Here is a 14,320-nt window from a genome sequence, read left to right as displayed (position 1 = left end):
AACTTCCTGCAATAAAGAACTAATCCTCTCGGTAGCTGGGATTTGCACTGTGCCGCTGCTTGCCTGCCATTTCAGACAATGGCTTTTTGCTAATGAGTTCTAGTTCACTGGGGCCTCCCGTCAGTTACCCACTACAGAATCTGAGTCAGAGAAACTACCACCCTTGCCAAAACAGGGAGTTTTTATGCAGTGTGTGTGTAAGTTTAAAGTACAAACAATGCAAAATGATAAAACACACAAAGAAGCAGGAAAATGTGACCTATAATCAAGAGAAAAAAGTCAACAGAAGCAGACATACAGATGACTCAGATGTTGGAAAAGGCTGGCAAGGTCTTTAACCATTTTAAGTACACTGACCTAATATGCTTCAGCTGTAGGAAAATCCTAAATGTGAGCATTTAAAGAGAAGCTACTAAATCACAGAGAAATTCAGCCTATGTGTTGGTGCAGGAGTAGGGAGCTGGGTGGCAGTTTTTGAAGTGGTATTATCTTTGTATTGCTTCACTAAAGCATCACCTCAATAATCTAAACATAATTTTCATAGTGAGACCAATTTCCGTTTTTCCAGAATAACAAACCATTACAGAATAAGAAAAGAAAACTAACAAGAATGCTTTTACAGTATCTGCTGTGTCAGTTATCTACACACTGAGGTGGCAGCGTCTTCTCAGCAAGTGGTGTGTATCCTTTTCTGATGCAAATAGGAAGACGACAGTTTAACTAACATTTACTTTAAACAGCCATCATTTCATTTGTCCTGGCATTCTCGTTTTTTCTAACATACTGCTGCAGAGAGGAAACAGTTGGCTGAAGGGTCTCACAAATTACACCTAAGGGCAACCAGGGGATCTTATGGCTACGAAAAACTCTCCCACATCTGAAACCTCACCTAAACCACACCCAGTGGCCGTTTCTCTACTGGATACCATGATGAATGCCCTCAGAAGATGAAGAAAAAACTCAGTGCAACCAGGTAACTTTACATAATTTTCATTAAAGTGTACTGACCCACTAAACCACAGTCTCAAGTTACTTTCAAAGATGGTTTCTAACCTACCAGAGAGTCACTCTGGCACCCTTTAATATAAAACCATAAACTTGATTATCACAAAAAGTTACTAAAAGCACCTTAAGAATGACAGAACAACTGAATAAAAATTATTTACTCCATGACGTAGTCCATTTTAAGTAAGGGGTTGGAGCCCCACAAATGTGAGAGGAACAATGCAAGTGTATATTACTGAGGCTGCAGGTGAGGGTTGGGGGAAAAGAGCCCCTGTAGGTTGCTAGAAGGGCAGGAGCCTTGGCAAAGTCAGGGTCAAAGAGTGAAGGTGTTCCTTGTGTATCTGGAAATGACAAATCTGGCGATGAGTCCCCCGGAAAAGCCCTCCAGACTGTACCTACCCACTTCTGTAGCACACGTTACCAGCCACCTCACCATCTCCCGCCGTCGCCAATTTAAGGTTGACAGTGTCATTCGCATCACCTGTGAAGACAGGATAACAAGATGTTTTGGAAGATTATCCTATATCAATGGAAAAAAAAACCCAATTCATTCCAAGGAATGAAGTAGTGGGCACTCTCTACTACCAGGAGGAGGGACAGCCTTATCTGGAGCAAAGCTCTGAATATGAATTTGGATTTGTCCACTGCTCCCTGGCTGGCCTTGCCCCAGCCTGGGGGGCAGGAGGTCTTGTTCTGCCCTGGGTGGGCTGACTCCCCAGATGCGGCATCCTGGGCAAGGCAGTCAGTGTGCCACTGCTCCCATCTGTAAAAGCAGAGGGCTAGACTGGCACATGAAGCACAGTCCCTGCCCTCTTCTCCTCCCCAGCTTTAACAGTCTAAATACCTGAGGCATCTCATGATTAATTCTGCCTAGGAACCCTCAGTTGGCAAAGAGGTATTTAAAAACAATTAAACACAATTGTTTTAGTCATTCCTTCAGGCTTTGGTTGCTCCTTCCCAGAGATTATGATGACAACCTCAACTCTATGGAAAGAATTCACCTTTGGCATCATTAGTGATGTGATTTTGTTTGTCACTTTCTAATAAGAGATTCCAAGATAAAATTAACCATCTCTTCTTGCTTTCTTCATTCTTTAAGATTCAAAACAGCTAGGGACTTAACAGTCCTGAAGCCTTGGAAAGGCCCTACATGTAGGGCTCCTTCCTGGGTTCCAGAAAGAATGAGGCAGGGAGTAAGCTCTCAGTAATCTTGCATTTATCAAAAAAAAAAAAAAAAAAATCTGCCAGAATTCCATATAACCAGAAAGCTTGTGTTAATGGCTCTTTCTACATCATACTTTTAAAAGGGAAATGATGATAACAAAAATAAGCCAAATAAGAATTTGGGGGGGGGGGTGGTTAATTAGGTTTGTTCATTTATTCTTTGAATGGAGATACTGGGGATTGAACCCAGGACCTTGTGCATGCTAGGCATACACTTTTACCACTGAGCTATATCCTCCCCACCAAGAATTTATTTTTTAAAAGAAACTTCCAAAATGTCATTGTATAGCTTAAATGCAGTCTCCCATACCCTCAGCTTGTACAGTATTCCATGTGGGAAGTGCATATTCCTGAAATCCAGTTCTTTAACCTTATTAATCACTATAAAGAGAATCCATAACTAGAAAACCATATGAATCATCTAACTGGGGCTTTCTAGTCCCCATACTGTAGGCAATTAGAAGATAACAGTTTCTTTCACTGCTTTTTAAAAGGGTGGGATGTGGATCACAAATGTTAACAGAGATTTACTGAGAAAAGTAGAAATATAAACTTTACAGCTCCTGGTTTATAAAGAAATCTTTTTAGACACTTACAAGGACTAAGTCAAAATGTCCTGGGTCCTGTGTCTAAGCAGGCCTGCTGAAGCTGAAATTGGACCCTGGCCCAGGCCCTCTCCCTTCACCTAATTTTCCCAGGGTTATAAAAAGAAGCTAGAACTATCCAGCTATTATGAAAATGCAAACATCAATAAAAATCCATACTTTCTCTAAAAATTTAACCCTAATAACTGAATCTTTATTACACATGAGAGCTTTATTTAAATCTCTCACTAGCAATAATTCTTCTTCATTCATTAAAGGAGAAACGGTGATCTTAAGGCTCTAATTCAGAAGACACAAATAGGGTTTCTAACTGTACAGTCCTGCACATCGGGCAGCAGTCTGTCTGGTTCAGCCAGGAATGACCACGGCTGTGATGCACAGTACTCTCCTAAAGTCCGACAGAATGTGTGCCAAAGAGTCACGAACCTGCACTAAAAAATCCAAACAAACAGCAACAACCCTGAGAATGGTGCCTTTACTGAGCAGGTATTGGTGCCCTGAGAAAGACCACCAGTCACATACCTGCAGGCCCAGCTCCAGAGACACTTTCAAAAGAGTGATGTCTGGCAAACTGTCCATGAGAGTTGCTATTTTAAATGCATCCTGGGCAAGCTTGAAGATGTGGGATGAGGAGTGAATGTTTTTCTGAATGGATTCTAATACTGTTTCCAGCCTTCGAACATCACCTGCCATGAACAAGAAAAAAACAAATCAAAGCAAAGCAAGGCAAAGCAAAAAAAAATTATACAACCAGACACACACACATATACATACACACACACACACAAAGGAAACAAAACAAAAAGCACAAGTTAATTTACCTGAAATGTTCCCAGGTGGCACAGATGTTATAATTAATGTCCCAAGGTTACTGCAATACCTGTGAATCTCGGCTTCACAAAAAAGATACACCGAGACACACCCTCAATGACTAAAATCACATGTGAACCAGAACCAATATGAGATAGCAACTAGTTGCCTAGTTCCAACCTAATTACTTCTGGTGAATATTTCAGGAGTAAAAAACGTAACCCAACTTTTTAATCGTCTTCTGGAGCTCACCCACCATTTACACGGCATGGTAACTAAAACCGAACTCTGCCAGCAGCAAGTTTAATGATGCAGTTTAAATAAGGAAAATGCTGGCTCAAATAAGCAGCACCTATTTTGCCTCATAAGCAGACACCTAAAGAAAAGGATCCCTTACAACATTAGCACGACTATTGATAATTTGATGGAAAACGTGACCCTTTAAAGAAAAAAAAAGGTAAACTAACAAAATAATTATGAGGCCTCCAGACAACCCAGTACCTTTGGCTGCAGTTAGCATGGTGGATGCCAGCTCACACTGCTGGGATTCTATGTGGCTTAGGGTGAACCAGCGAGGGTACCGGTTGGGAACAACTGACGCAATGTGGTGTGGGCGGGTGAGGTCTCCAGTTGGAGCAGTAGATTCCAACACTAGCAACCTGTAACGACAAGAGAAGGCAAGTGGTTCCTGGTTATCACTTGTCCATCACCTTGGCCACAGGGACTGGCGAGAAGCCGGAGGAGGGGTAGATGCTGGGAGAGGTCGTTCAGGTCTCTGGTGCAGGAAGAGCTGCTACAGCTATACCCTGCTGTCTGGATGCCAGTCACCTCGTTAACTGCTCATTACCCAAACCTAAGAGATTTCTCTTCTCTAGCATCATTCAGAAAGTGGCAGTATTCAAGGAAATTAAGATGGGTAACAATAGAGAGGTTTGAAATACAATTCAGTTTGCTGTAAAATGTTTGAAACTTATCACTCATTAAAAAATAAAAATCAAGAAAAACTTGATAGTGACGTGGATGTTTAAGACTGAGATTACAACAGTCAGGGATCAGTGGATAGCTGCAATAAATAAGCTTAACTTATTAAAACAAGAGGGGAAGTAAAACAAAAATGACTTCCTTTCAACATATTCATACTTCCTGTGGAGTTAGTTCCTTACTGCTTCAGAAATTTGTAATTAGAACATGTTCTACCAGTCATAGCAGAGATGACAAATGCAAATGATCCAAGTATTTGTCCCCTGACAGTCTTGCACAAATTCAGCATGATTTCTTATTTCACTCAATCTGTCTTTAAGAATATGTTGACAAATAAAGAACAATTATTGAAGATGAAGCACATGCTTGGTCTCTTCAGATATAAGCATGGAAGAGATTAGTAGAGGGGTTACAACTACAATTCCTTTACAATCATCAAAACACTGACCTTCACTCAAGAAGACCAGTGTTAGGGACGATGGAATAAGGGCTGGGGAGCTGGAGAAGTTAGCAGGGTCAGGGTGGGAGGCTGAGCTTGGGGCCCCACCCAAGAGCAGTTATTGCTCTGGTAAGCCAGATGCCTCACTGCCTTTTCTTTTTATCTCAGGACAAAGAGATGCTAGCATTAAACTGTGGCAATTAAGTAATAAGGATTTTGGTGGGATTGCTATTTAGTTTTTTTAAAAGCCCGGAATGTCCTTGTATTCACAGGCAGATCTTTCCAGAGATGCTGTAGAGGAAATAGTCAATATCCCTGGAAAGATGAGGAAATGATTGCTGAAAATGCCCTTCCTCAGCACCCCCACCTTTCCAGAGAGACTAAGAAGCCAGTAAGAACCCTGTCTCTTTTCCGTCCTGTTCCCCTGTCTGCCTCGAGATGCTCTAGTAGTTCCCAGCACGTCCCTTCCACAGCAGTCCTTTGGCTGGGGGCGTGGTGGCAGGCAGAAGACAAGAGGTGGAAAACGATTCCCCTGTGCCCTGCAAGTATCCGCCCCGCACAAACTGCCTTGGCAGCTCTGAAGGGCGAACATAACGAGGTTCTGAGTGTCAGAAAAGCAAGCCTCCCCACCTGGCAGATACCTTCACATAAGCCAGAACCACAGAGAAACCCTATGCCATTTTACCCTGAAACTCTACAGGAGTCGGAGCAGTAGCACCTAGCGGCATCATAGCGTTAGCATCCTGCCCTTTACCAGGGGAGCAGAATCCTTAGGATGTGAGGAAGTGTAGAGCTGAGCGTCTGTCTTCATCTGACAACTTACATTTCAGCTGCCAAAAATGGGAATAGGAACTTACTTATAAAATTGTACTCTAAGATAAAAACCAAGTGGTATAAAGTAATTCGGTGCAGCACTTTGGGTTATGTTAGTTATTCATTTATTTTTTGGTATTTTAAAAATAAAAGAGAACTTTTAAGGCTTCTCTAATAGGTTCATGAGATTTCATGTTGCTAAGGAAAGCATGTCAAATTAGTCAAATTAAAGGATGTCAGCCACAATACACAGACACACACACACTATTGCTGCATAAAAAAGAGGCCTTCTGAGATTTTTAAGCTACCTCCATACAGGTAAGGATTTGTTTCTGAATCCACTGCACTGGCTGCAGACATAGGATCTTTGATGAAATCTTCTGTGGGGTCAAACTATTCTCCAGCACTTCAGTCTTTTAGGGCTGTATATGGTTTGTCTTTAGGTGACAATAACAGGGTCTAATCTGCACTTTAGCAAAGTGTTAATTTTTAAAAAAAGAAAAAAGGGAAAAAGCTCACATTTTAACAAAGGTGGATATTCCTTTCAGGTCCTTTAAGAAGCTACATATAAGATGTAAAAAATACAATCTTGAGTTCACTAAAAAATATTCACCTAGAACAAATCTGTGATAAAAATAACTATTTGGTGAACTGACTTTAAAAAGAAGGGAGAAAACAGGTCAGTGGCAGAGAACAACATATTCTAATCGTTATTACTGAAAAGGAGGGACTGAGAGGGCAATGGAAACAGTCAAAGGTGAGACAAGCAGATCCTGGAAGTCCCCCAAACAGTGAAGCCTTCAGCACTATACACAGCGCCCCCCTTGCCCCACGCTCCAGCTGAGCGCAGTGGTGTTTTGGTGCTAAGATAGCCTTCCTACACTACAGCTGGAATGTGTGATTACAGCAGGTGTGAAGGGCTCCCTCGATTATTATATTCAGTCAAGTATATGTATTATTTACTACTGTTTTCAAAAATCAAAACAGTGACTTATTTGGAAGATTTCAACTGTTGCTGCCTTGTGGTTAAACTTGGCCTGAAACTGTTCTCTATTCCCAAATTCTAGCTTCAAGAAAAAGGAGGATAAAGCCACCATGAGCATATGTGTAACAGCTGTCAAGAATACCATTCTTCCCTTACTTTAAAACAAAGGCCAAACAAGCCAACAAACCACCACCATCATAACCCAGAAAGCATGAATAAATAGTTTCTTTAGCTTTTCTGCTGCCTCTAACACGAATGAATGAGAAACGAATGAATGAGAAGTCAGTTAACAGCCATTCTTCCCAGTGGGGAACTGGGCTGCCTCTGCCCGGCTGGGCTGTGAGTACGTACCGCATTGCTCTCAGTGCAATTTTGTATGCCAGTTCAGCATCATGAGGTAGGAGAGAGGTGAAGAGATACTTGGCAAATGTGTGCATTGGAACGCTCTCCCGATGGATTATTTCACCTAAACCGCTATACGGTCCGGCTGCAGGAAAAGAGCACACACATTTTACGTTCCTAAGACTTATTGTAAAGTATATTTTAAAAGTTTTATGTAAAGTTACATCATAAACAATGCTAATCTAGTTAAGAATGTAATCTAAGTGACATAGTAGAAAGGAATACAATTCTTGGTCAAAAATGATTCTACAGGATATTGTATCCAATATTGAATTCACTTCAGGAACGATGCCCTGTACCACAACTAAAAGAAGAATCACAGAGCTAAGGGGTGAAGCTTTTTCATACTATAATCGCTTCAGAGAAAGAAACCCTCTGAAAAGCATGAGACCTCACTGAATTTAAGAAAGAGCCTCTCTCAATGTGTGATATCTGAGCATCCAGATTTTCAGATGCACAGATGACTCTACAGCTTAACTTTGGAACCTGTCCAAGATCTGATCAGGCTCAAGGGGACAGACAAGCCAGGTTTCCAGAAAAGAATGCTCTGCCCCAGGGAGGAGGGATGGGGAAGATTCTGAACCACAAATCCCAATACAAAGACTTTAAATATTGTTGCTTCTAATAAGCAGAAATAGATATTAATTCTTAGTGATTAATAAAAAAAATAGTTATCCATTTAATACTTAAAGAAAAAAGTAACTGGAAAGTTACTACTATTTGGGCTTCAAAAGGCAAACTTTAAAAGGGAAATTACATTTAAGCTGTCAAAATTCATCTCTTAGTAAATTAAGACAGGCAGAGAGGCAGAGCTGACTTCCCCTGTGCGCGCTCTGAATTTATCCTAAGAAGGGCAATACCGACTTTTAAAATAAACTCTGAAAGGAAACCACAGTGGTTAGTTCAACGACTTTCCGCTTAGGTACTTTGAGGTTTAGTTACTGTAAAGTGTTTAATAAATTAGTTTCCATGTCACCTTTGGGTAACATCGGTTTCATGATTTCTAGAATTATGAACCATGACACTGCTGCTCAAAGGACATAATACATTTGTTTTCCATGTGAAAAACCAGCCTGGTGAAGAGTTTAGAATGCAAGAAATGCAGCTGAGAAAAAATTGTGAGAGGAATTACTGAACTGGGCACTGAGTAGGAGCATGATATATTTTAGATCATTCTAACAAGTTTTAACAATTTCGTTGTTTTGTTTTTTGATTAGTATTTTTGAATTGTTCCTTATTTAAGTACTTTTAAAGTCATATAAACAACTGATTTTTTTACCTAGACAAACTAAAATCTATCCTAGATTTCTAATTTTACCAAATCTATTCATCTTTTTTTCTATCTTGTAGGACATTTTAAAATGTTTTAGTGATCTGATATTCTTCAACAGTTGATATAGCATTACAGTTTTATCTTTAGTCCATATAATGAGGCCAAATTACTTAACTTATTATAGACTGAATGTCTGCCCTTGCCCCAAATACATATGGTAAAGCCCCAACCCCCACTGTGACTGTATTTGAAGACAGGGCCTTTATAGAGGTAACGAAGGTTAAATGAGGTCATAGGGTGGGGCTCTGACCTGATCTAACAGGAGTTTTAAGAGACATCTGAGAAAGTGCTCTCTGTCTGTCTTGTGAGGGCACAGGGAGAAGGCAGCCATCTATAAGGCAGAAGAGGACACTCCCCAGAAACTGAATTAAACAGCACCTTGACCTTAGACTTCTCAGTCTCAAGACTGTGAAAAATAAAGTACTGTTGTTTAAGCCACCTAGTCTGTACCATTTTTTAATGGCAGCCTGAGCAGTCTAAGACACTAACTCTTACTTTATTAAGGATAATTATAGCAAACTTAAATATTACCCATCTTCATTTCTCTTCCATTTCCTTTCAATATTTCCCTTAAATCATCAGGTTCCCTTTTTGTACTATGCAGGGAAAGCCAGAATATATAATTAACATAATGACACCTCTCAACAAGCAAGACATTCAGTCAGGTATCACAGAATTAACTTGTGGATTAATTATCAGCGTAATCTCTGAATTCCAGGGTACTGAGCAGTGAAAAATGGAAATTTGGTATCAGTGTTTCCCAGAAGTGCTTTTCCAATATGCTAATTGGTCCAATATGCCAATATTGTGTCCAGTCAGCAACAATACAAGGTTATTGCTTCCTCTTTCTTCACAAAGAACGTGGTGCCCTAGGGTAGTCAGCTCAGTCATGGAGTGCTCATCTCTTGGAATTTATAGATGGCTTGGCGTCCCCTTGGACTCCTTCCTGTCCTGCACCACCCACCTTCTGTGGGCTTAGCCAGGTTGGAAAAGGAGAGGAGGCTGGAGTGAGTCAGAGGCACTCCTTATGGGGCACAGTTCTCACTACAGCATTTAATAGGAAGGTGTGGACTAATCGAAGGCTAAGACAAAGTTAAAAAACATTTATGAATAATGAACACTAAGACATTTAAAAAGGTAAGCAATAAATAGATACCAAACACTGTCAACTTTGAAAGACACACATCCTCTTCCTTTCCTTCAGGATAATGAAATCAAAAGTCAGTTACCAAGAGTTACTAAGAACCAGCATAAAAAAAGTTCATGGCTAAATGATATTGCTTTTATCAGAAGGAACTATACGAGGAGACTAAAACAGTAATGAAAAAATCCAAATCACGTGAAATTTGCCAAGACAGGCTTTTACCTTTAGAAGACAAAAAAAAAAAAAAAAAAAAAAAAATTCAGGAGTGCATCAAAAAAATTTTAGGGATTTTTACCAAAATTAAGCATGTTATTCAGATGATTTTCCCTTTAAGATGTACTTGTAAAACATATAAATGTATAATATATTTTTTGAAAATACTTTTTCATATAGATCTTTAGCTTTGGACAAATAAAAGAGGTTTTGAAATACTATTTTCTCTAAATCCATTCCCTATACATAGCTGTTCTGAATATAAGATGAAGATACCATACTTTATGAGCCTATCACAGAGAATTTCACAGTAATAACACACATGTGCCTGAGAGACAGAAGCAATTTAAAAAATTGACATCACCTAAATCTGTGTAAAAGATTAAGCTACCACACTAATTACACTTATTCTTTCCAAGAAAAAAATTATTTTTAATAATGCCAGATAAAATTTATTAGGCCTTTAGCTCTTGACCTTATAAAAAGAAAAAAAAAAAAACTAAACTTTGTCTTAGCAATCCTATGAAACTTTTAACTTGATGAAATATACACCTAATGAATCTCTGAAATAATCAGTGCAATGGAAATTCACTCCTGCAGTCTTTGGTCCTTTATTAGCATGTGCAAATTATATATTCAAATCCAGACGTCATGTAACAGCCAACAGGTTGGAGGAATGCCAACCAATTTCCATTTTATCATTTAATTGATCGAGCAAAGAGGAATATGGCCACCAGCAATAATGCACTAAATATCAAACTTGCATTTATCTCAGGAACAACACAGACTAAATAAAAACAGTCCTTTACAAAGCTTGGGTCATGTAAATGTGGCTTATTTCTAACAGCTTATCTTACATTACCACCTAAATCAAATGATAAACATCTCAACCTCTGTACTTTTTGATTAAGTGACACTATTTTTGAGAAAATGAACATGCCTATGACACTCAGTGACCACACCGATCAAGATAACAACCATATTAAACACATTCAAATAGTATTCCCAACATAAGAAAGCTTGGCGCCAAAATAAAATGGGCTAAACAAGTGGAGAAGTTCTTTATCACAATACCTTCTAATAGGAAGACTGCTTGCTTGCGAAAAATTTTCACCAGTGTGTCATCCAATTCAATTTCCTGAAGCTTGGAAATGAGCTGCTCCTCATTCCTGCAAACCTTCTCTTGGGTGTACAGCCCATCAGGCATGATCCGCTGCTGTCCCAGCCCTATCAGGGCCACTTCCACAGCTAGCGTCAAGTAGGATTCTCCTTCTTCTAAGAATTTGTGTGCAGGTAGACGCTGGTATTCCAGAGACTTGCACTGTCCCAAACTCTCTGTCACAAAGGAAATCAGAGTTCAAAAACTACTGCAGGTACTCTGATAGGTACAATTATTTATTTTATCCAGTACTCTTAAACTAATTATTGACTTAATTCCAAGAAGGCCAAAAAAACCTTTCTTAGGTTAAAGTGCATAGTTTTCCAGTATCTTTTAAAAAATGACCAAGAATGACTAAATATGTATATTCTGGGGGATAGAATATTACAAATATTTTTCCCATTAAAAATGAATCAACAAAGAACATTATAAATCTAAGAGATACTAAGAATACTTAAGAGTGAAAAACTCTTAATTCAGTAAGAGTAAAATTATGTGATGAATACAAGTTGCCAATTTTTTAAAGCCATTTAAAAAAGTCAATTTTTAAAATGCCATTTTAAGGCATTTAAAAAAAATTCCATACTTTTATCACAATGTTGTATATTATAATAAAAAACAGTAGTGAACACAACATCTGTAACCCAATTTCATGGTCCTTTTTGTTATCAAAGAGTCATCGAGTATCATAAGAGAAAGATTCTTGGAGCATTCTCTAACTCTGTTGTTTCTATCAGAAATTTTTAACAAACTTCAACTGTCAAACTCCCAAGGAAAGTGAATTCAGAGTCATAGCTTTCACCCTCCTGATAGAGTGTGGGTCACCCATAATCCATGAAGGCAATCACCACAGGAAATATGGAGGGGCAAGACAGATAACCCTCCAAGCTCACCCAGCCATGGGAGCAGCAAAGGGACATTCCTTCTTCCCTCCCACATGATGCACATCCTAATTTTATATTTTTATGCTGGAAAATAGTCACAAATGCAGATAAATGCCTAGATGCACAATCACTGACTAGAAGAGAGTAAGTATTTTTAGGTTCTTGACACATGCTGCCAACTGTCAACTCTAAGACTTTTCCCAGTTTAGAGAAGCCTGCCTGAAAAGTGTGAGTGCACCCATTTCCTTGTGCTCTTCCTAACTGCTAAACATTGTTAACTGCATGGATTCATAAAACAAACTGAAGAAAAACACCAAGCAATGACCAATGCCATTCAAGGATTAAGGGGAAAAAAGCACATGAGACAAATGTCAATGGTTTTACCTGTAAAGTCTGAGAACCCAGGGAAGCTTTCATCATCAATGCGGCAGGCTTCCATAAGACTGCTGAAAAGAGTGCCTACGGGGTCCAGGGGGTGTCCAACCCAGCCCTCCAGATTGGTTATTGAGGTTATGCTTTTATGGGGTAGCTCTGTGTGAGACAAGGGAATTGAGGCATGGAGAGAAGCAGAGGGAAGAGAGGCTTTACCATTTAACAGCAGCATCCTGACAATACTAAATTTAGTTCAAAATAACTCTTCAATTAAAACACAAAGGTACATAAAACAAAATCCCCAACTTGTGAACTATTTTAAGTTATAATGGCTCATATGCAAATCAGTATAAATGGTACTAACTTCCCAGGACAGCTCTCAAACACCTATTTAATTCATGTCTCCAGGATACTTGCTTAACATTATTACATACACTATTAAGTTATGTTGTATGAGGAAAAATGAATTCTAAATTTTCACCTGAGAAGCCAAGGATAACTCTCTTCACCTCCTAGGAGTGGCTTTAGAGAGAATGAAGGAGTACCCCTGGAATTATCATTGGATAACTCAACAACTACATTAAGAAGATACTCTCAGAGCCAGTGCTCCCCAGGTCATCTAAAATGGGAGTCTGGAGGGCAACTGCAGCCTGGCTCAGACATGGACCTCTCCTATGAATATTACTAAATTACTCCCCTATCACATTATAAAAGTCTTTCTTATCATGGATCTGTAAGCCATTTAAAAGAAGACCTTTGCCACAAATGGGAACTATAGCAGAAGATAATACGTAATTTGGATGAAAGATATCCTTTTCATTTTCTTCACAGAATGTTCGCACTTTCAAATTCTTAAGTTAGAATGCTGAGAAAAAAGCTGCAGATATTTTAGGATATATTCCATTGCTGTAATTAATCAATATTTTACATCTAGGTGTCTTCTAAAGACATAAATAATAGTAGCTCCTTCTTAAAGGAAAATAAAATAAAATCGATATACAGTATAAACTATACAAGAAAAAAGGTGGCTTGTAAATAGCTAAGGAGACATTCCACAAGTCCAACATTCCTTTAGAAGTCTTCTGTTTTAGACTATCAACTATCAGTACATAAAAATGAAGCATGGCCTAGCACAACTAAAATTTATAGAAGCTGGGTATGAGATTACTTGGTATCTTTCCCTTCAATTTCTGTCACTGACTTTCATACACAAAACCAGTAGGAAAAAAGAAACATGAGCATTACTCTTAGGAACAAGTCTATTATAATACAGACTTATGGTGATCATTTCAAAACATATAAATGTGGAATCATTATGCTGTACACCTGAAACTAATGTCAACTATCTCCATTTTTTAAAAAAATCTGACATGTCATGCCAAATAATATTGAAAATGTACAAGACATTCATTTACAAATCTTAGCCACGTAACAAATAATTGTTATAGCAATTTGTAATTTTAACAGTTATAAAAAACCCATTCTTTGATTATGGACAAAAAAAAAAGGGAAAGATACAGGTATAGATATGTAATGCTAGCAAACTATAGTCTGAAATTAAAGTTTTCACTTCTTGCAGGACAAAAGAGAAATGAGTCTAGGAGAGCCTCAAAAACAATCTAAGGGGTCTACCTTAACATGTGTTCCAACTTACCTACGTGAACCCACATTTTTACACTTTGCATTCTCAGTTATTACATTTTAATTAAAACTCATTTTAAAAACTCTTCTTAGAAAAGATCAGTATGAATTTTAAGAATCTGATCATTATTATGAGCAAGCTCTTTTTGCAGTATAAAAAAACGCTTCACTTTCTCTTAGCCTGAGTATTTTTATCCTTTATACCTTTTAGACTCTTCAGAAGTAAATGCCTTTCACCATAGATTGTGTGTTTAGGGAAAGGGAGATTTCAGAAAAATTTTCCAAAGGGCCAAGTAACATATTTTCCAAA

At 38.6% G+C, this 14,320-nt stretch overlaps 1 protein-coding gene across 4 annotated transcripts in view; it reads right to left on the bottom strand.

The window, feature by feature from the left end:
- The window catches only part of ZSWIM6 (zinc finger SWIM-type containing 6), a 175,219-nt gene that overhangs the window by 2,939 nt on the left and 157,960 nt on the right, over nucleotides 1-14,320 (bottom strand). For all 4 annotated transcript variants that reach the window (XM_032472799.1, XM_032472800.1, XM_032472801.1 and 1 more), the window contains 6 exons: nucleotides 12,382-12,528; nucleotides 11,029-11,289; nucleotides 7,214-7,349; nucleotides 4,146-4,303; nucleotides 3,357-3,520; nucleotides 1,405-1,486 (listed from right to left, as the gene is read on the bottom strand). In XM_032472799.1, the coding sequence (XP_032328690.1) occupies nucleotides 1,405-1,486; nucleotides 3,357-3,520; nucleotides 4,146-4,303; nucleotides 7,214-7,349; nucleotides 11,029-11,289; nucleotides 12,382-12,528 (948 nt within the window). The remainder of the gene's footprint in view (nucleotides 1-1,404; nucleotides 1,487-3,356; nucleotides 3,521-4,145; nucleotides 4,304-7,213; nucleotides 7,350-11,028; nucleotides 11,290-12,381; nucleotides 12,529-14,320) is intronic.

This window comes from Camelus ferus, chromosome 3 (genome assembly GCF_009834535.1).
Source record: "Camelus ferus isolate YT-003-E chromosome 3, BCGSAC_Cfer_1.0, whole genome shotgun sequence".
In the NCBI taxonomy this organism is placed as follows: domain Eukaryota; kingdom Metazoa; phylum Chordata; class Mammalia; order Artiodactyla; family Camelidae; genus Camelus; species Camelus ferus.
The sequence above is the reverse complement of the archived record's forward strand: the minus strand, read 5'-3'. Positions and strand labels throughout refer to the sequence as shown.